The 22976-nt window shown below is 35.1% G+C and overlaps 1 protein-coding gene across 2 annotated transcripts in view; it reads right to left on the bottom strand.

The window, feature by feature from the left end:
* Nucleotides 1-2359: 2359 nt before the first annotated feature.
* LOC113106382 (patj homolog) overlaps nucleotides 2360-22976 on the bottom strand; it is a 39382-nt gene continuing 18765 nt past the window's right edge. Inside the window, exons 9-14 of one of the 2 annotated variants that reach the window (XM_026268251.1) lie at nucleotides 22738-22820; nucleotides 20293-20502; nucleotides 18782-18943; nucleotides 9954-10049; nucleotides 9154-9331; nucleotides 3635-3768 (exon numbers count right to left, since the gene is read on the bottom strand). In XM_026268251.1, the coding sequence (XP_026124036.1) occupies nucleotides 9996-10049; nucleotides 18782-18943; nucleotides 20293-20502; nucleotides 22738-22820 (509 nt within the window). In that variant the 3' untranslated portion in view covers nucleotides 3635-3768; nucleotides 9154-9331; nucleotides 9954-9995. Of the gene's footprint in view, nucleotides 3769-6266; nucleotides 6336-9153; nucleotides 9332-9953; nucleotides 10050-10132; nucleotides 11291-18781; nucleotides 18944-20292; nucleotides 20503-22737; nucleotides 22821-22976 lie in introns of those variants that run through there. The other variant, XM_026268250.1, reaches the window with a different exon arrangement.

Here is a 22976-nt window from a genome sequence, read left to right as displayed (position 1 = left end):
AGCGTCTTAACACATGATATATGGTGTTTTGGAGGTTCTGGGGGAAAAAATGGTTTGTATTTGGGTCATAGATTTCCTTTATGGATTTAAGGAGATGAGAACATTGAATGCATTTTATGCTATAGGAATGTAAAAAGATCACAGTTTAGTCCACAAAGGTTCAAGAAAGGATTCCTAAATGTTCAAAACCTTCTGGGGTACAAGAGTCACTTTGGTGGCCAATTTAGAGGGACAACTTTGCACCTTGTTTACCCCTTATATACAATTATCTACCTTACAGTATTACTGCCCTGAGGTAACCCTCAGTATGCACCGTTTAGGGTTCAATGACCTGCAAAGATATCCCCTCAAGGTTACTGCCATAGTAAAGGTATTTTACCAGTTTTTTACACACACATTCATATTCATACACAATCTCTGCCAACATTTCGGCCTGCACAACAGTTAATATTTCATCCAAAATGGTTCTTCAAATACATCTCTAAAAATATTCCCCAAGCTGTTACCAAAATACTGAATACTACATGACATAAAAATAGACAAGCAACAGTAATAAATCAATATTGTATATTTAATATATTCTTGATTTATTATTGTATTTTGTTTTATGTTTTAATCTACTAATATCATGTTAAGAAAACGTCACTTCACTGTGTGAAATATGTTTTAAGAAAACATAAAATATTTGTTTTAAGAGAATGTGTAACTTTGTAACTACTCTGTTTCATCAAGGGCGACTCTGAAGAATGTTGTAGCCTCGTGTTATTAAGGTTTATATAATTTAGCATTCCTATTCCATCTTTCTTATGTCTGCTAAAGGTAAACTGGAGAATTTTTGTTTCAGAATGAGTGGTTCCAAACAGGACTTGAGTTTTGGGACAAGCTGCGGGAGAGATTCAGCCGTCTGACTCCATTCACCCAGAACAAATGGTGATAGTGACCCACGCTGAGAGCCAATATGATGGTGTGAGAGTCTGTGGCATCATGTGGGGTTTGAGGAGAAGGATTTCTCACTAATACACAGCCAATTTCACTGTGACAGACACAGCAATCAGAGTGTAACTATTTTAAGTATCTTTTTAGCCTTTATTCTTAAAAGTATATTTAAAAAAAAAACTGTACTAGCAGATGATATAATATTGATAACTATTTAAAAGGCCATTTAAGTGACTTGAAGAAAGGCAATTTCATGATTTCTTCTTAACACATTTAAGTAGACTTTAAGTGCAATTTGTAAAAATACAAAATAAATGTTTACTTTAAAGTACATTTTAAATTATAATTTAAATCATGCAATGTTAAAGTACACATATTTTGATGTGTTGCCTAACATATCAAAGCCACAAAAAGTCAGATTTTTATATGATTTATGATTTTTATTTAAGCATGTTATTTAATATTATGTTAAAATTAAGATTTAAATGTACTAACTTCAAGATTAATCATTACAAAGGTTTAATTACAAATATATTTAAAAACATGACATATAAGTTTTAAGAGAAATAACAGTAAAGTATACACTTTACCATAAATGCTTGTCATACAGCAGTACATTAACCATATTTCAAAGCCAATAAAAGTTATTATAAAATTACATTTAAAGATGTATTTAAGTTCTACTTGAGTTCATTCTAAGTTCAACTTGCATTTAATATAAATTTTAACTATAATACATTTTATATAAGTGCATTTAGCAACATGTAGTTTCCACTTAAGAATTATTTTTCACTTGGAAGGAATGGAAAGACCTTCACCTTCTTCTGCTTCTCCAGACGCCACTGATCATCCTGCTCCTAAACTGAAATTATGTGTGGGAACTTGCATATTTCTGATGGAAATGACTGGCCATATTGCAATAACAACACCTAAGAATTTTCCATTGTATGGTCCAACTCCCGCTTTCCCAACACGCCTGCAGTTTAGGAGAAAAATTTCCAGTTTAATCTGAAGCATCCCGATTATGACAACCAGCACAGCTTGGGTTTTGAAGTCAAATAAAATCCTAATTACATTGCTTGCAAGGCCAAGAATGTACAGTTAGCATCAGGGATTAATATAAGTCGTCAGCAGGGGCTTAATGAGGGATGTTTTCTGCATATCACAGATTTGGCAGAACTGATTCACTTCACTCTTAAAGCCAAGGCCCCTGAAACGATCGACCGTCCTTTTAAAACTCAAAGGACCTCCTGTGGGAGGCAAATGATCCAGTCTCATTACAGTTTCTGCTTCAGAGTTCGGTACCACCAACAGTTCCTGGATACAGAGCCGACATGTTGCTTCCTTGTTGAAGGGTTTCCAGTGTATGCTCCCATCCAGAAAATGGATCATGGAAAAATAACATCTCACTCTAGCTGTTTCTGAAAACCTGCAAAACACTTACAAATACATACAATACAATGTAATTACCCACTGAAAGAAACACTAGTGGCAGTAAAATACCAACAACTTTTATTCCTTTTCACAAAAATTATGATTACTTTAGCAGATTATTGATTAATAAAGACTTATTTTCATGTGGTTCCTCGCAAATTACCATGTTATATTACCTAAAAACTCTTACCATAGTTCATGAGTTGTAAACTAAAACAGTTTGACATTTGCATCACATAAACAGCTCTATATTTTTGGCTTATCTGGTGTAGTAATTAAACAGCATTAAACTTGAGATACAAAGCACTCTCATAAGTTTTGTGAAACACAAATCACAATAAAAGACCTCAAAGACTGTAGAAACTAGATAAAATGGGAAGATTGATTCAGCAGTGTGTATTACCTCATGTTTGCTTTAGGTTTGTGAACCATATAGCAAACCTCTTAGGACATTTCCGAACTGCCGTGATATAAACAATGACCATTGTATTAAACTGTTTTAAGAACAATGAACAAACTATTTTGTGAAAGACAGTTTGCTTTAAAACTTCTGTGAAATGTGCTACAAGGAATGCAATATCATTTTGCAACCATTATGTAGACACATGCATGCTTTTTCATGACGCTGTGCTGTTAATTAAACCTGCATCTGGAATCAAGGAAAATGATATTGCTTATAGCACCTCTGTGGGTGTGTCATGTGTAAAATGCAGTGAAATAGACCTAGATCAATGTATTTCAGGTTCTGCACTAATATAGCCATGGTCACGTATTTCCAATGAGCCTGTGTTTCAGAGACATGGGCCTTGTTTCATTTACAGTCTGTTTATGTGGCTTTCAGAGGCACAGCAGAGGTGAGTTTAACTGAAGAGGTGTTTTTATAGGCCCTGAAGGGACTGTGATACATTTAACTTTCATTTCTATCTGCGGCATTGTCACTTCATTTGATTTGATCAGAATGTCACAACTTGTACAGAGAGGAGACATTAATCCTGTAAAACAGTGAGCGCAAGGGACTTGCTCTTTTCTAGGTGTTTCAGAGCCACAGTTCTCAGAGTGTTTGAGGGCAAATTTATCCAGAAGTTATATACATCTGACAAAACCTCCTTTCGGGTATGTCTTCGTTTGTAAAAACATGAAGTATCCTACAGTGTACTTCTTTCTCTCTGTATCTAGCTGAGCGTGAGTCAGTGTAATCGCTCTCTCTGCTGGCCGCTGTGTGTTATAGCGAATGGGAGATTCACTCCAGCTGTATCCATACTCATCCTCCTCTTCCTCATCAGGACCATGATGCAGAGCGAGTCTGTCGGGAATCTCAGTCAGTGTGTCCGAGTCGGTTTCCCCAATATGTGGAACGACGGGCAGACACAGGAAGCTTTTCCCCTCCTCTCGATTCAGCTGCCAGAGTTTTAAAAATAAAACACAGTAAATGATATAATCTCTATCCAATTAGCACGTCATCTGTCAGCATGGCATCCTCCATTACGAGCATGACATATGAAGCATAATATAATCAAAATCACATTTAACACATTAATATGCTCTTCATTTCTCAGCATGAAGAACCAACAAACCAAAACATGCTGCTGTTCTGTAAAAACCTTCCAAATCATTAGTTAGCCTGCTAAATTCATGTTTAATTAATGTTTTTTTTTACAGTAACAGTGTAAAATTTAGATCAATAATCTCGCTGCTCTTGACATTTTGACACAACATTGGATTTGTGATGCATTTTATTCCTGTTTTGGAGTTTACCAGTGTGCTACAAATGTAACAACAAATGTATGTATTGCGCTATTAAACACATTTCTTATAAAAAGCCTCAGATTTGTCAGTCTGATCTACATATATCTGCACATTTATATATCATTTCTAATATTACTTAAAATAGTACAAAATTGTTACAATAAAACAATTTAAATATATATAATTTTATATGCATAAATGTTGGTTATTCCATGGTCTGTCTGAATACTGGATTCTGATTGGCTGGCAGATATGCAGTAAAACTGTTTAATGCACATGTAGTCCCAAGTCAGTTTAATCAACGTTCTATATTTATGCGCTGCTTTAATTGATGCACACACCCCCCACACACACACAAAGAGAGAGAGAGAAAGATAGAGCGAGAGCGAGAGCGAGAGAGAGACGGAGATTGCAAATTGCGCTGTGCACACAAACTTTTTTCAGCAAGGATCGAGGTGGAGCAGTTTTTGAAGTAATTAATTGTTTGTAGAGAGATGTGCAGACGCAGCATGCAGGTTAAGCACACACAACTGTCATCTCTCTCTCTCTCGATCAATAATTGAAATAAATGCCATAATTCATTCAAATAACTGTGATCTTACCCATTTCATCTCTGTGTCTGATTTGAAGCAGGCAGAATGCTAGAGCTAATGAACCGTGACTGAAGAAAATACTTTTTACTCTTCTGGTCAAATATTGCACTGCAAACAGCAACACTAGTTTTAAATTGTCTATGAATTGGCAAATTACCATGGAATAAATGTGATAATCAACGGCTAGCTGTGCATTAAATTATTTTAAATGCACTTCGTGTCGCGTGGTTCTTTGCCTTCACATCATGCATTTAAAATCCTTTAATATATTATAGAGAAAGAACGTTTTACTGCTATACTTTATTTGCTAATGTTATGAAATCAGATCCATAACTGCATATAGATGGGAAAGGACACACACACACACAAAGACACACACAAGACACAAACCTTAAACGCTGAAGGAGTGAAAGTATTAGTCGGAGACAGATGGAGGAAAGGTCTACTGTGAGTGTCAACGGCCTACAGAAAACAGAGAATAACCAGCACCAGTGAGACACTCTCACACACACAGAGAGAGAGAGAGAGAGAGAGAGAGAGAGACGGCAGGCCTGAGAATCTTCTGCTGATTTCTGACAGCACACACACTTTCTGTCACTGATGGAATAGAACACTAGCTTACTACACACTGGATACTGAGAAGTGTGCACTGTACTTTTTGAACAAAAAATGAAATAAAATGTTATGCAACATTGTTTCATCACAATGCATGTGTGTGGCATTTAGTCATCAGTTATGAAAAAAATAAAATAAAATAAATAAATAGTATTACATGTTCTACTGCATACTGGCAAATATAGTGTCACAGTGTTGTTATTATTAATTAAAACTAAACAGAACAATATATATTGTTTTTGTTAACTGAGATAAAGCTCAAGTAAAACAAACATTTAATGAAAAACCTAAAAATGTTAAACAAAAATTGGAAATGTTGCACAGGCAATAGTCTAAGCTGAAATTGAAGAATTAAAATTACTAAAACTAAAACGGCAATACAAATAAATTAAAGCTAAATACCAATATGTAATAAAAACAGAAACTAATGAAAATGACAAAAGCTCAAAACAAAATGATTCAAATTAAACTAAACTTACGGTAACCATACGGTAACACTTTAAGATGTCTTTGTTACAAATGTACTTACTATTGTAATGACAATAAATTATGCATGCAAGTCATTAAGATTACTCAGTACTTAAATGTATAATTACACTGTAACAAGTACACCATAAAATAAAGTGCAACCATAAATACTATAATAGTATATTAATAATACTAAAATAATACTGGCATGTCATGCTATGTGCACAGTGTAGATAATAGACATTTTGAGGCCTTATTAACTTCCAGTCTTTTGTGATCATCTACTGGATAAAATCATATAACATGGTTATCATAGTTAACAAAAAGGCCATTCCCTTAGTGCAGCGTATAGGAAACTGTTATTAGCCAGTAACATGCAGCACAAAGGCGTCCACATACACTCGCTCTAAAAAGTATAACTAGAGAAATCCTATTACAGATATTTTCCTGAATTCTCCAAGCCACCTCAGTCACCTTCTCACTGCTGCTCTTCAGACTGAAGGCTGAGATGTCCTCTACTGCATCCAGCGCAGATGTCTGCAGCTATTAAAAATTCAAGAAGAGTCCTCGTCAAACACAGTCCCACAAAAACATCTCTACATGACCTCAATAGCATCATTAAACTCTAATGTCATTGTCAGGCTCTCTGTTGATCCAGACGATCCGAACTGAAGTCCTGCACAGGGATGAAAGTCTCTCTTTACTGCTGCTTGTGTGTTTTGTACTTGTTGTTCAGAGCCATTGAAACAAAGCTACCTTTAAGAGCCATCTGCAGAGAGACATCTGCTGGGCGGGAATGAGGCATGGATCATTAATGCACATCTGGACAGAGACTTTATAAAGGTCTGATGAAGAGAAGGACAGACCGCAGAGAGCTGGACTTTACAGGTGCTTCAGTCAGTGGAGATATTAGACGACATGTTTGAGAGATCCAACATTATTACCACACATTAAATACTGTATGGAGGGGCTGTTGTAGACTTGGGATTTTTTTTTTTTTTTGAGTCAGATAATGAAACCCTTTAGCATACTTATTTTAATCAAATACTTATTATGTACAGTGCAAATTTAATGCTTTTGGACACGTCTTTGTTTGATTGAAGGTTTTTATAGTTAAAAAAAAAATATATAAAATGCAGTTAGCTGAATTTTAAATCACTTTTTTTTACCCACTTAAGTAGGACTTAAGTATATCTTTACTTAATTATTTAAATGGTCTTTGAACTATGGTTAAAATTCTGCTGAATGCTTTTTGATAAACAAAAATATACTTTTGTTACTTAATGTATTTGAATCTATCTGTAATTAAACATTCGTATTGATGATATTGCAATTTAGTACATTTAAAACATATTAACTTTAAAATGTAATATTGAATAACAATATCACACTACAGGTAAAATGATAATCAAGTGCTTTAGTATGTTAGTCAACACTGTTTGCTGTCTGGTGCTCTTTTTCAATTGCCTTTTTGGAAACCATCATATATTTTAGTAATCATCCTAATTAGAAATCATTTGAAAGCTTTGGAAAATCTGCAAAAAATTATTTTTTTTTGATTGATTGATTTTATTTTAGATTAAAAAATATATTGTTATACATAAAATAAAACATTTTAGTACAAAGTGTTTCCTTTAAAGTAAACTCATACTTGTAAAAAATGTTACACTTTATTATTATTTTTTAAATGCTTCAATAAAAAAATTGCTGATTGTCTTCTTTAAAAAGAAACCAACCTTAGTTAAGTGGTTGAAGCATGACAAAAGATTAATAAAACTTAATTGATGATTTAAAATGGTAGTTAAGAGAGGATGAAGCATGAATTAAAATGTACTTTAAAGTAAAACTTTAAATTTGACATTATTGCTTTTAAAAGTGTACTTAAGTGGATAAAGAAATAGTGATGAAAGTGACTTGAGTGGCCTTTAAGTTCATTAATATTTTATTATCTGCAAGTACAGCTTTAAAAAAAAAAAAACACCTTTAAGATTTGAAGCACACTACAAGTGCAGATTGAGTACAGTTTAGCACACTTCTTGGTTGCTCTGAGCGCTTCAGCTGTAGCTGGGCTGCTGGAGGCTTCTACAAGCACAACACAGAAGGTTAGCAGCCAGTTTCACCCTGCGCCAGGATATCAGCTTAAACACATTTCATCCTGCGAGACGAGTCATTAAAACATCTAATATGTAAACTAGAAGTGCCATTGTTTTAAAAAAGAGGCCTGCGGGTAAATCAAACTAAGTGGAGGACGTGTCTCGGGACATTAACAACAAAACGGATGAACTTTGGAGGGCCATAAATGGAGCGTTACTTATTAAATATCATTCGTAAATGTGTTTAAGTTGAATTACTGGCAGACCTTAAGGCTAAGCCGAGCTGAATGAGGGATGCTGGGAGCGGAGATAAGAGGGCCGAACAGAAACTACCTAACACTTTGGCACAGGGACGCATGTTAGTTAAAGTTCGTACTAGTACTGAGCGATATACTAAAGATTCAAAATATATTCATAGGGATTCTTCTGATAATATCACACACTGCACACCACTGTGTTTTTAATATGCTTGCATGCAATGTAAAAATGCATCAACTGATTTTGAGATATCATTTACACCACATTATGATTGGAAAAAAAAATCAGACAGCAAGCAGAAAATTGCTCAAACTATGCCGTGTATGACCACTTCCAGTGTAGACCGCTTCACTGAGTACAAAAGTTCATTTTGGAGTGTCATAACAATGCAAGAATCATTTCAACTTGATGTTTAAATATTTCATAAATACTATTTACTGTTGTACCATGATATGAGAACCGAAATGCAAACCTCATTTGCAATGCTCTGCATTATGTTCCTCACAAATTGCACTTCTCACAGGAAGTGGACAGGTGAATTGATTCACAATCGAGTCTAATGGAGTTTGACACTAGCATAATGCTAAACTAATAATGCAACACTCCAATAAGCACAAAAATACAGCGTACATGCAAATATTGGGTGAAGCTGTGCCTTTTTATAATTAAAACTAAATAGACATTTGACAAATGTAAGTACATTTCAAACAATTATAAGTAAAAGTGAATTTGTCCACTGAGTTTGTGTTAAGTTAGAAAGTTAGGTCAGCTAATTTAAGATATTCCTAGCTTTTTATTTTGACAAAGCAGTTTGCTTTCAAACTTTTATTAACCTATTAATTATATTAACAACAACTGGAAATATGCAATTGAATACAATTAATTTTGTAATTCCAGACATTTCACGAACTGTATGTTCTTTTAATAAACACAATTTTGAGAGAAAATTTTAAATAAATATGATCTCTATGTATATTTATACATTTAATTAATTGTGTGTGTGTGTGTACCTCTAAAATCCTGTCTCCTGTCTTCAGTGTGCCGTTGCGTCCCGCCGGACTGTCCTCCAGGATGTGTTTATTAAAGATGCCCCGCATCACCTCCCCGTTGCTAAGGCGACTACCCATGCCCCGCCCACCAATGATGCTGATGTCCAGAGATTTCCCAGCTTCCCTTTGCAACTCCACTCTGAGCAAACACACAAAGATTATTCAGTTAACATCTAATGCCAAATATTATGATCAATACATTATCATGACTTTCCCACAGTTGTCTTCATTGATAAGCTTCTCATCATCATGATCCCACCTTCTGACCCAACAGCATCAAACTTTGCAAGCCTTAAATATTTTTGCCATGTCGGATTTGATTCAAAACATTGTGATCATAAGCCAAGAGCTTCAACCACTGAACCAGTGATAATGTGTAAATTGTACATTCAATTCAACTTCGGTCAGACATGGTTTGAATATCCAATATTTGATCCAATACTGAGCCAATATTTGGTGAGAAAAATATGAACGTATAAAGTGCCAAATCTGATGGGCATTTTCATATTCTCAATCTTAATATCTCAATATTATCAGACCAAAATCTGGGGAGGATCTGATGAAATATGGAGGAACAGGTTCGAGTGAGAGAACCCAAAATTGGTCAGATTGATGTTCAGACCTTTCCTAATGAATTCACCAAATTTTGCTCCAATGAGAAGTATAATAAGAATACTAACAGAAACCAGTTTCTAATACATATCCATTCCCAATAGACATGTCCACGTTTTCCAGTTACATGTGCATTGATCTGTCCTCACCTCCGTGGTAGATTCCAGCTGTTGGAAGCTGCTGTTTGTCGTTCACTCTCCTGTCCTTCTCCATCTTCTCTCTCTGGAAGATCTGAGACCATCTGACTAAAAACACAAACACAAAGTTCTCATTTTATGTCCATGAGTAAGCGAGAGCTAACAGGATGCAGTGTGAATGGAGTAACTACTGTTGAGTGTTGTTTCTGCCATCAGAGACATCAACACTTTGGAGATGCTGACTCGCCCTGTATTCCTCTAAATATTCAGTAGGAACATACGTGATTCTGCACATACACAATCACAAGATTCATAAGCTTATGATGACATTTGACTCATCAGACCTGTCATCAACACTGGTGTAATCAAACTCCAAAGGAATCTCCCAAATTAAGCCCAATCAATGGCATTTGTTGTTTAATGGCCACAGAAAATAGTTTCCAAAAATGCAAAAGTGAGTCAATCAACAAATGAATTCAATTAAAGCTTAACTGGCATTGATGCATATTTTGTTTTTCTGAAGTGGGTGATGTATGTGATATATAGTCTGCCTATCTCTTCCCAAGGTGAAATCATTAATCTTTTAATTTAGCTTGAGTTGTCATGTTTCCGGATCGGGGGTCAAAACAGAAATAGCTTGTTTGCTTCATCATTCGACTATAAGTGAAGATGACAGATCTAATGGAGGAAAATCAAACCTTGTTTTGAACAATTCATGCATGCAGGCGGAGAGATCAAGACATTAGGAGTCACGGCACATCTATATGAATCAAATATTCATTATCCACACGTTCAGTGAAAACGCTTCATTAATGAATGAGAATCGATGGCTGGAAATCAAATCATTGACATGAGAGAGAGAGATGTTAGTCAAAGATGAACAACACAATACACACCATGTTAGGAGGAAGTGATGGCCTGGAATGTTAACGATGAACGATGAATGCATGTTACCAAGGAAACAACAACCTGCTCAATGCTGTTTGATGAGGAAATGCAGCATGATTGAGTTTGGCTGGAATGTGAGTGTTTTACATTAGACCCACTATGCAGTGCAATTCAAATTTGCCTTAATATATTAGTTAAAATACTGCCACGAAACTGAAGTACTCTGCGATGGCAGCTTAATGTTAAGATAAATAAAGTATGCCATAAGGAAGCCATTTGTAGAGTGACTCTCTCGAAAAGTGTAGTCACTCTGCCAGCAATCATTATTTTTGCAATTCTGTGGTGTAGACCTCAGACACTTCTGTTTTAAGTGAACATGGGGTGAATTTAAAATCATTCACTACTTTGGTGTGAATGAATGTTTTCTTTATTTACCATGCCCACACACTTCTAAAATTAAAATTATTGCAGGTATGTCTTACGTTTTTATTTCAGTTTAAAATGTTGTGAAGAAATGTTTTTTTTTTTTTTTTTTTAATTATTTTTAATGATCATAATATTGTCAAAGAAATACAGTACCATTCAAATATTTTATTAATTCTTTTGAAAGAATCCTCTTCTGCTCATCAAGGCTGCATTTATGTGATTAGAAATACAGTAAAAAACAGTAAATATTCTTAATATATAACTGAATAAATAATTATATAAAACTGTTATACTTCAGTTTTAAAATGCATTTCAAATTTTAAATATTAAAGTTTAAAATATTTAAAATGACACTTTATTACTAAATTCCTCAGCATCCATTACTCCAGACTTCATAATTTGTCAATGTTCAGAACAACTGTGCTGCTTAATGTTTAAATAAATACATGCTTTTTTTTTAATAAATGCTTTTACTACTACTACTAATAATAATTTTAACAGAATTTCTGTGAAATATAAATATTTTTTAACATTATACACTCACCGGCCACTTTATTTGGGACACTTGATTAATTGCTTAGTAACACAAATTGCTAACCGGCCTCACATCACATGGCACCATTTAAGCATCTAGATGTGGTGAAGATGACTTACTGAAGTTCAAAACAAGCATCAGAATGGAGAAAGAAAGGGGATTTAAGTGACTTTGAATGTGGAATGGTTGTTGGTGCTGGTCTGAGTATTTCAAACACTGCTGATCTACTGGGATTTTCACACACAACCATCTCTAGGGTTTACAGAGAATGGTCCAAAAAGAGAAAATATCCAGTGAGCGGCAGTTGTGTGGATGAAAATGCCTTGTTGATGTCAGAGGAGAACGGGCAGACTGGTTAGAGATGATATAAAGGCAACAGTAATTCGTTAATAACCACTTGTTACAACCGAGGTATGCAGAAGAACATATCTGAACACACAACACGTTTAACCCTGAAATTACAAATGAGCTTCAGCAGTAGAAGACCACACCAGGTGCCGCTCCGGTCAGATGAGAACAGGAAACAGATCTACAATTCACACAGACACACCAAAACTGGACGATAGAAGACTGGAAAAATGTTGCCTGGTCTGATGAGTCTCGATTTCTGCTGCAACATTCAGATGGGAGGGTCAGAATTTGGCTTAAAGATCATGAGAGCATGGATCCATCCTGCCTTGTCTCAACGGTTCAGGCTGGTGCTGGTGTAATGGTTTGGGGGATGTTTTCTTGGCACACTTTGGACCCCTTAGTACCAACTGATCATCGTTTACACGCCTCAGCCTACCTGAGTATTGTTTCTGACCATGTCCATCCCTTTATGACTAAAGTGTACCCATCTTCTGATTTTTACTTTCAGCAGGATAATGCACCATGTCACAAAGCTCAAATCATCTCAGACTGGTTTCTTGAACATGACAATGAGTTCACTTTACTCAAACGGCCACGACAGTCACCAGATCTCAATCCAATAGAGCAGCTTTGGGATGTGCTGGAACGGGAGATAACAAATCTGTAAAAATCATGTAAATATGGACCAAAATCTCTGAGGAAGGCTTCCTACACCTTGCTAAATTTATGCCATGAAGAATTAAAGCAGTTCTGAAGGCAAAAGGGGGTCCAACCCAATACTAGCAAGCTAATAAAGTGGCCAGTGAGTCTAAATGTCTTTACTGTTACTTTTAGTTCCTATATCTTTGTGTATAATATTTCAATAACATACAACACTGATTATTATTATTTAATTGATTACTACTGTATTTGCATGACAAGATACTTTGAGTTGGTTGTATATCTTGAAGTGTTTATACTTTGGAGTTAATTTGTTCATTACTGCACGAGAATGTACATTTCATGGCATTTCTATATTTGCGTAAAATACTTTTATGATAATAGTTCACAATATCAATAGTTAGCTGATATAACTGTAATAATTGTGACTTGACTTTAGTTCTCTATAAACCCAATAATGCATTGAGCAGAAGAAAGCAGCTCACACAGCTTTGGACTGAGGCGAGTGTGAGGAAAGCAGGACAGAACTGCTTCCAGTCTTCACGATTAGAGGAGAATAGAAGCAGTGCTGTGGGAGGCCCAAACAATCAGATTCTCCAAAACCTCTGCAGCGACAGAACAAAACGATGCAAGCAGACAGTGTGATGAAGACGGTACTCACACAGAGAAGGGGCTCAGCTCGTCCCCCGCAGCACCTGTGGATCTGGAAACCCGAAGAGCAGTTTACAGACAGCGGGAGGCAGAATAAAGCACAAGCTCTCTGCTGCCAGACGCTGAGCACTGATAAGCTTTGCTTTATGACTGTCTGGTTCACCTTTTATTGTGAATGTAAATCCTCAGCTCTGCTATGGCTCTATTGAATTGGAAGCACCCTTAAAATACGCCCTGACCATGATTATTATTAATATTGAAAACATTCCATTTCTGTGGAAACCATGATTTATTTATTTTTTTAAGTTTTTTTTTTTGATGAATAGAAAGTTCAGAAGAACAGCATTTATTTAAAATATAAATCTTTTGTAACATTACAAATATTTTTACCGTTACTTTTGATCAATTCAATTTATCCCGGATGAATTAAAGTAATAATTTCTTAAAAATAAATCTTACTGACATAACACTTTTGAGCAATATAGTTTATGCAGCAAACAAACACTTATTTATGAGCTTTTTATGAATAATTAGTAAACTTACTGTGTAATTAATTGTATTAAATTGGCAGCCTTTTCATTTGGTTTCTTTCCTCAGCAAAACTGATAAATATGTTTATAATTTTATGTACATATAATAGTATGAAAAAAGGTAATAATGAAAGATTATTTATTCAGAAATGGACCCTTATGACTGATTTTGCAGTCCAGGGTCCTTAACTAATGGGGCCCTTTTTTGAAAAACTGTGTGTATGTGTGTGTGCTCTTGTTTTTATGACATATCAGGACACAACTCTGTATAATGACATGGGTATGACACAGGTATTACAAGGAGAGGGTGACTTATGAGGACATAACCCATGTCCCCATTTTTCAAAACGCTTATAAATCATACAGAATGAGTTTTTTTGAGAAAGTAAAAATGCACAAAGTTTCCTGTGAGGGTTAGGGTTAGGTGTAGGGTTGGTGAAGGGACCCGGCCGTCTCTGCTGATGGAGCCGCTGTGAAGGATGCTGCGGATCAGCATCCCCGGCCGTCCTTCAGCGCATACACCGTCATGCCTGAAACACACACACCACTGGACGTGATGGCTGCTGTTTTAATGCCACGCAGCTTCCTTGGCTGTGTTCATGGCAAGAAATTTACATTTAAAACCAATATACGGTTTCTAAAATTATGTGATCAAGGTTGTCCCTAAAAATGTCTTCATAAGAGTGTGTGGAGCAATATCATTTTCTAAGTCATCTTAAACCAGCACAATTTAATAAACTATGTTTAAGAGATACTAAGAGAATTTATTATTGGACATTGTGTAAATATGATCGGATGCCATTGATTACTGAAGGTTTTTACTGAAAATAAAGTAGCAACTTTTCATAGAAAATCAGATTGCTGTCATTACCAAGAAGGGTGAATTGAATTGTCAATGCACTCTATTGGAATCAGAGTTAATTCAGCATTAAATAAATGTTCATTATTAATTATTCATATTTTTAATTGACTTATTTTTGTATTTTCAGTTTTCATTATTTAGTTTGTCTTAGTACTTTTATTTGTGCCTTTGTCATTTTATTAGTTCCTTTTTAATTAAGACATATTTTATTTCAGCTAGTTACCAAAGCAATTTTTCTATTTATTTTTTTATTAAATTTTTTAGTTTAAGGTTTTCCATATATAACTTATATTTAATTTATTTAAGATTAATCTCAATTAACAAAAATATTTTTATTAATTTAAATTTATGAATAACACCACAAATTACTATAGAATTGGGATTAGAATTCGAAACAATTGAAGAGAAGGTTTTACTGAAATGCAATTCAAAGAAATCCAACACAGCAACAATTTTATTACTATACATTATATTTTAACCTATGATGCTTATTTATTACCTTATATGTGCATATTATTATATTATTTTAGACGACATTTGACTAAGTTTTTATTCAAGTTAAGAACAAAATTCTATAGGTAGCATTTCAAACATTGATTACTAATATATTATATTAAATAGAATGCAGATGCAGACATTATGGAATTAGGAACCTCTGCACATAGTTCCTACAGAGGCGGCATTAAAGCTAAAGTGAGATTTAAAATGAACTGATTTACCAGCATATGTGTATGTTTATTAGAGGAATGCATGGTTATCTTGGTCTCCCGTGAGGAACACTTAGTAGTGGATGCTGTTAAGTCAGCGTGCCAGGAACTTAAATGCACTTTAATTAGCAATCTTCTAGATCAAGAATTGGAGTCCATTAACACCTGTGACAGTAAAGCCGAGTGTGGATCTAAAGCAGACTCATGAACACAAGATTTCCCTCAGCTGAAATCTTCTTATCCTAATAGCGAACACTTGCAAAACAGACGGCTTTGAATCGCTGCTCCGGGATAAAAGCAGCCCAAATCCACATCATAATCATTAGTGAAATCAGTGACTGGGGAAAACCTCTCATCACATCACCTGCTGCATGTATACAGAGTAATGTTCCTATTCGAAAGAGCTCACGTTACCTTTGCACTTGAAAAAAAAAAAAAAAGAAGGTTTATTGTAAAGTGGATTTTAAATTAGGTTTTAATCATTTTTTTTGTTTATATTATATTAAAGTTGATAGTACTTTAGTTGACCATTAATTCAATGCATTTTAAATAATTGAGACATGACTGTCAATCAATAATAAAACTAAATCATTGCACTTTTTTTTGTAGCATCTATGTTTACAATGTGTAAAATGTGTAATATATTTTCACACTGAACTTGAATTAACACTGAATTTATGTAGAAACAAATATTTTTGTAGAAAAATGGGTTTATATTATAATATAATTACAATTCTGTACACTGGCATCTTTTAAATAAGTACTATAAATGAAAGCAAAAACCACAGATACAAATACTGATGCTGATGCCTCTCTTAAATGGATTTTATATATATATATATATATATATATATATATATATATATATATATATATATATATATATATATATATATATATATATATATATATAAATATATAATATACAATATAAAATATACATTTTCTATTCTAAACATTGACAGATTAACATCACAGTAAATGTAATCTGAACTGAAGTTACATATAACTTAAAAAATACGTATACCTCTTAAAAATGACATATACATGTGTACTTAAGTCCAATGAAAGTGGGTCAAAATCCTTCTAAAGTTAAACTAATTGGATTAAATATAAATTTAAACTTACATTTTTATTTTTATTGCAATTAACATGCAGTTAAGTGTCTGAAAACATTACATTCTGGTCACACTTAAGTCTATTCTTTTAGAGTATATTATTTCCGTAATAAGTATTCTTTTTAAAAGCCTAGCGAGTGAAGAAAGAGGTCAGCAGCATGAGCGGGATTCTATTCTATTATAATGAAGTTATTCTGAGCAGGTTCAGTTTAATGCCAGCAGCACGATTTGGGGGAAAAAGGAACTGTAATTGGTTGATCAAATTTAAAAATGTAAAAAATATATTATTATTATTAACAATATAGAAACGACAGACATGTCACTGTTATGACAGATATATATATATATATATATGTATATATATATATAATTATAAAAAAATATATATTTTTTGGAGATTCATTTTATGCTAAAGAGCTGCAATAATAAAGAAATAAAATTACACTATTAATAAATATTGGGGGTAATGTTTTTTTTTTGGTGAATTATTCATTTAATTGCAATTTCTTTGTTACATTTAGAGTAATTTATTATTTATGTAAATTAATAATAATAATAATGGTTAGCACGGCTTGTGTTCCCGAATTCACATTCGACTTCTCAACTCACAGATCATGCAAAGTAGAGTCCATGACACCGAGAACACAGACAATGAGCCGCTCTCGTGTAAATCAACACAGTGCTGCGGTTCACAATAAAACACACAGCGCGTATATTTCATTCATTCAACCCAAGCCTTATTGTTATTTTGGTTTTGTGTCCATGGAGAGATAATACATGAAAGATTATGTTCAAGGAAAACTTCTGTGGGTAAGAATCTCCACTGATTTATATCTACAATAAGAGTCAAATCAGACGCAGATGATCTCCTGAAAACAGCAGCGTTAATGACCTGCTGAAGCACAATAATGGAAGAGAGCAATTTGTGTCGAGACAGGGGAGCGTGTTTGTGTATGTAGCCATGATTCATACAGCTGTAATCGAGTTGGCTTGCACAGAATGATTCAAGAGGGACCGAATCACTCGCCTATGAATCTGAGCAGAGGCCTCCCAGAGCAGAAGCCATAAAAACACAAATAAACACACAACTGATGGGACTCCACACAATATAGTGGCAAATTCCAGCACAGAGAGCGAGCGGCTGGCCCGTGGCATGCTGGTCTGGAGCACTGCGAGTCAATGGGGCTGTTCAGATGACACGCATCAGCCGTTTATTTAGGAAATAAACGGGTTAGATTTTTCTAGGATCAGTTTTTCCCCTCATTATTACCTTCCACTGTTCTCCCTCACAGCTGTGCTCTATTACTTGAATGGCTTTTTTATGTCAAAAAACATAATTCTTTCCTTCTCAAGACCTCAAGAACTGTTACATGAGTGGAAAAGAAATGCATTTCATTTTAAAAAGAATATTTTTCAAAATCTGTACTTACATCTATTACAGTATCAATTAAATAAAAGCCCTCTTAAGTGACTTAAAGAGAGACACTTTCATGACTGTTTCTGAACACACTTAAGTAAACTTTTAAAAAGTGACCTTTGTATTAATGTCAAATCAACTTTTAATTTAAGGTACATTAAAATACACATCATGTTTTAATAATCTTTTGTTGTGTTTTAAAGAAGTACACTTATTTTAATATGTTGAGTAACATACTTAAGCACATGCAAAGTACTTGATTATCATTTTAACTTTTAGTGTTATTCGATATTATATTTAAATGGTTTAATATACAGTATTTTAAGTGTACTAATTTGCAACTACATCATTCTAAATTTAAAGACATGACACAAGTTTCAATAGAGATTATATTAAAGTATATTTTAGTTTATCATAAATTCTTGTCAGTACATTCAGCAGTATTTTAACCATATTTCAAATACAATCGAAGTAGTTATGAAATGACATGCATTATGAACTAATGATGTATTCAAGTGGGTCAGAAACACTTCTGTTATTAAAATATGCTTCTTTTTCACAGGGGCAGTGAAAGATAAAACAGAGGTGACTAAATCTGTGTTTTTGATTGGTCAGTGTAAGCCAAGTGTAAGATGTAATTTGATTGGGCCTGAAATGTGTATGTTTGAATCTGATTGGTTGCTGACTCTGTTCACCTTCTGTGTGGAGGCGGGGCCACTCATCAGATAGGTCAGATCAGCGCTGCTGTGTTCAGCAATCATCGACTGCAGCACCTCTTCCTCCTCCTCCTCCTCCTCCTCCAGAAAATGATGCTCAAATGCCTTTTCATCAGACAGCTCCAAATCACTGCAGTCGATCTGGACATAACATGGGGGAAATATAGTTTTCTTAAGGCAAAAAATAAATAAATAAATAAAATCATTTCACATAGTTTGATAGAATAATCCCTCAAAAATCATCATGGACTCCAAATTTATAACATTTTCAATAATGCCAGTAGGTGGTGCTAAATGTCACAATGATTAGGTCATCGAGCCATTTGCACTTCGTGTGATATCTTTGCTCTGGCAGTACTTTTGATGTCACACACCGATCGATCTGTGCAGAGCCAAGTCCAACACAACTAATGATTCATCAAATTCATTCAAATGTGGATTAAGAAACGAAATGCTGCTGTGTGTTGCTCAAAGACGAATACTTCTGCTTTGTCTCTATATTTTCATTGGGAAAACACTGTGTCTGAAATAAAACAATATTAATGTCTTACTGAACTGTTGTATAAGATCAGTATCACATTTGCACTTTGTGTGATAAGATAAGATAAGAGACTTATAATACATTATAACTATGCGAAATATAATCCATTATAAAAGTGACGTGACATTCAGTCAAGTATGTTGACCCATACTCAGAATTCGTGCTCTGCATTTAACCAATCCAAAGTGCACACACACACAAAGCAGTGAACACACACACACCCGAAGCAGTGGGCAGCCATTTATGCTGCGGCGCCCGGGGAGCAGTTGGGGGTTCGATGCCTTGCTCAAGGGCACCTAAGTCGTGGTATTGAGGGTAGAGAGAGAACTGTACATGCACTCCCCCCACCTACAATTCCTGCCGGCCCGAGACTCAAACTCACAACCTTTCGATTGCGAGTCCAACTCTCTAACCATTAGGCCTTTCTAATGCTTTCTCCGTTTTTCTTTCTCCGCTTCTTGGAAGTGAGTCATTTGGACCTTATTAAGAGGTGGTGTTACCCTATCGCACTTGAGAGAGCAGAACAAAAGTGTTAGGCACGCTCAGACAGTCTAAGGGCCTCTCGTGAGATTAAATCTTCAGAAAAAAAAAGGCCTGATAAGATGACCTGCACAGCACTGACATCCCACCACACTCGCTCCAAACCTCAAGCCTCGGAGGAGAAAAAGAAGCAAAGATGCCAAAATGTGCACACAATCCCAGAATAACAGCCTTGAAAAGTTGAAGATGTTAAGATAAACTACAGCCCCTGAGAGCTCTTCACAAAGATAGAGACATGCTCCTCCAAGAAGATTTCATTTCCTGAGGCCTTAAAGGACTACAGACCCGCATCATGAAAAATTAAAAGAACCTGTGAAAGGAATCCCGTTACTGCAGCCACGGGTTTCAATAACACAAAATCATCTAGAAAAAAAAAACAAAAAAAACAATTGAGCCTAGTATTTCTTACGGGCAGGGGTTTGGCCACTCCGATGCGGACGGTGCCAAGGTCCGCTCCCTTCAGAGCCTGCACTGCTTCCTCCAAACTGGCGCTTCCCAGGTTGATGTTGTTGACATACATGAGACGGTCTCCTGGCAACAAGCATCCGTCTTGCTCTGCTATGCCATTGGGAACTAACGACCGAATCACTATTACGGTCTTGAGCGGGTCCATTGGGTCCTGTACACATATGAACACATACACACATGCAAAAGTGAGTAGAACATTAACATTATTGGTTTTACCTTATTTTAGTAGGCCTCTTTAGAAATTTTACTAACTATGAGTAACTTTTCAACATTATATCAACAAACTTTATTTTTTTTTTTATAACTACTTCAGCTACTGTATTTGTCAACTAACTACCATTATTTTGCAACTACATGTCAACTAATTACCGTTTATTTACAACCTCAAATTAACTAAGTTAACAAGTCCTGTTCATTTGCAAGTATGTCAACTAACTCTCATTAATTTGCAACTAATATGTCAACTAACTCGCATTAAAGCTGCAGTCCATAAGTTTTGCCGTTTTGTCACCATTTCTATTTGAAACCTGCATTTGTTGTTATTTGTGGAATTATCTTCCTTGCGTGGGTTGTGACCAGTTTGGTTCCAGCATTCAGATGAATCTATTGTTTTGAGGAGTATGTATGGCTGTCAGTTCACACACCAGAGTGAATACCGTACTTAGGAAACACAGATTCTAGCATACGTTTAGGAATATATGACCCAAATAGGAATTTTCACTAAATATTGTCATCTGAACACTAAGTAACAAGTCTGCCACTTTCGTTCTGACAAACTGAGGAAAAAAACATTACAATTAATTGTGCTACAATGGTGATTGAATCTAACGATTGGCTAAGTAACGAATATAACATCAAACCCCAAATTATTGTTACTGTTACTTCTGTTTTATACTTTTTCTCAAATTGTACATGTTAAAAACATCAGCATTGTGTGACTATTAGTATGTAGCTTTTCATGTAGATTTAAATTTCTTCAATTCATTATTCCAGCTGCTATGAGAAAAGGCTATAAATTATATGGCAGCTGCAGCATCCTCACACACAATAGCCTCCTAGCCAGGACTCAGTCTTTATGATTACAGATGCGACGTCTGAAACAGGAAGTTCTTTCAGAATGTCAACAACCTCTGTATGAGTCTCTCCTCTGAGGGGAATGCCATTCACCTGAACAAACACACCCAAACCTATACATTTGAAACTGTTTTCATTGATAATAATCAGAAATGTTTCTTGAGCAGCAAATCAGCATTTTAGAATTATTTCTGAAGATCATGTGACACTGAAGACTAATGATGCTGAAAATACAGCTTTGACCACAGCAATCAATTACATTTTACAATATATTTACATAGAAAACAGATATTTTTAAATGTATGATAATATTTCATGATAAAACTGTTTCCACTGTATTTTTTTGATCAAATAAATGCAGTCTTGCTTTGCAGAAGAGACTTCTTATTGGACCACATTTCTATATCAATTTGATTAGTTTGATGCATGTTGGTGGTAGGTTGTTTCAGACAGATGTGTTTTATCTCTAGCAGTTCGTCTCCACTACAGATTTGTCCCGATCGCCCGACAGGTCCCTCAGGAAGCACTGAGCGGAGGATGTGACGACCGGCACACACGTCCAGACTGATCCCTAAACCACTGTTCTCACTGAACTTCTCCACTTGAGCCACCTGAACACACGTTAACACACAACCACAGACTTTAAAAATCCCTCATTCACTAGCATTATTCAATATTACAATTCAAGTTGTAGAGTATCAGAGTGAATCAGACAGTTTAAGATCAGTTTAAGATCAGATTGGTGTTGAACAACCCAAAGAGTCCAATTCCACAAAGAGGCGCAGGATAACAAGACAATATCATAAATCTTTCCAGATCCCAGTGCTAGCCAGTCTGAAGCAAGCCTTTGTTTTTCAGTTTATTAACTTGAACATCAACCTGAATTAAATTTCACAAGGGCTGGCTGGTTAAGCACACATAATAAAAATCATCCACCTTTTTTGATCTTTGAACTGCCATGGCAGAAATGTGACCCAGTCACTCCTCATTTACATAATAACAAAAACTACATATAAAGTTTTTTGGTTTGCCAACAATATTTGGGACCACAAACGAATGACAAATCATACACATAATTACCAAGTTATTTAAAAATAGAGAAAAATCTGCATAGTGGAAAACTGGGATTTCATGAAAATTATTTTCACTCAAACTGCTAGCAAATTTCACAAATAATTACAAAGAAATGCCAAAGTACACATTGTATAAAAAAAAATATTTTTTAATGTTTAGAATTTTTTTTTTTTTACAGAGTTCTTGGGTGACTAAAAGTTCTTCTACTTAGAAGATGAAGCGTAAAGGGGTTACTTACAAAGACTTGGCTGCAGGCGCCGAGTTCATTCTTCCACTTCTGCATGAGCTGCTGTTCCTGCTCAGAGCACAGCTTCACAGGACCTGAGAGAGACATGACAGCATTACCCGGCGTTCTCTGCGAGTCGATTCGCTTATATCAGTGGTGAAATGGCAAACGTCTCTGACTGTTAGGTCTTTCTGGAGCTCTGATGAGTGAAGTGGTGACAGACTATGGTGTGGCGTTTTCCTCTGGAGTGA

The sequence above is a fragment of the Carassius auratus genome, chromosome 7, assembly GCF_003368295.1.
Source record: "Carassius auratus strain Wakin chromosome 7, ASM336829v1, whole genome shotgun sequence".
Taxonomy (NCBI): Eukaryota; Metazoa; Chordata; class Actinopteri; order Cypriniformes; family Cyprinidae; genus Carassius; species Carassius auratus.
The sequence above is the reverse complement of the archived record's forward strand: the minus strand, read 5'-3'. Positions and strand labels throughout refer to the sequence as shown.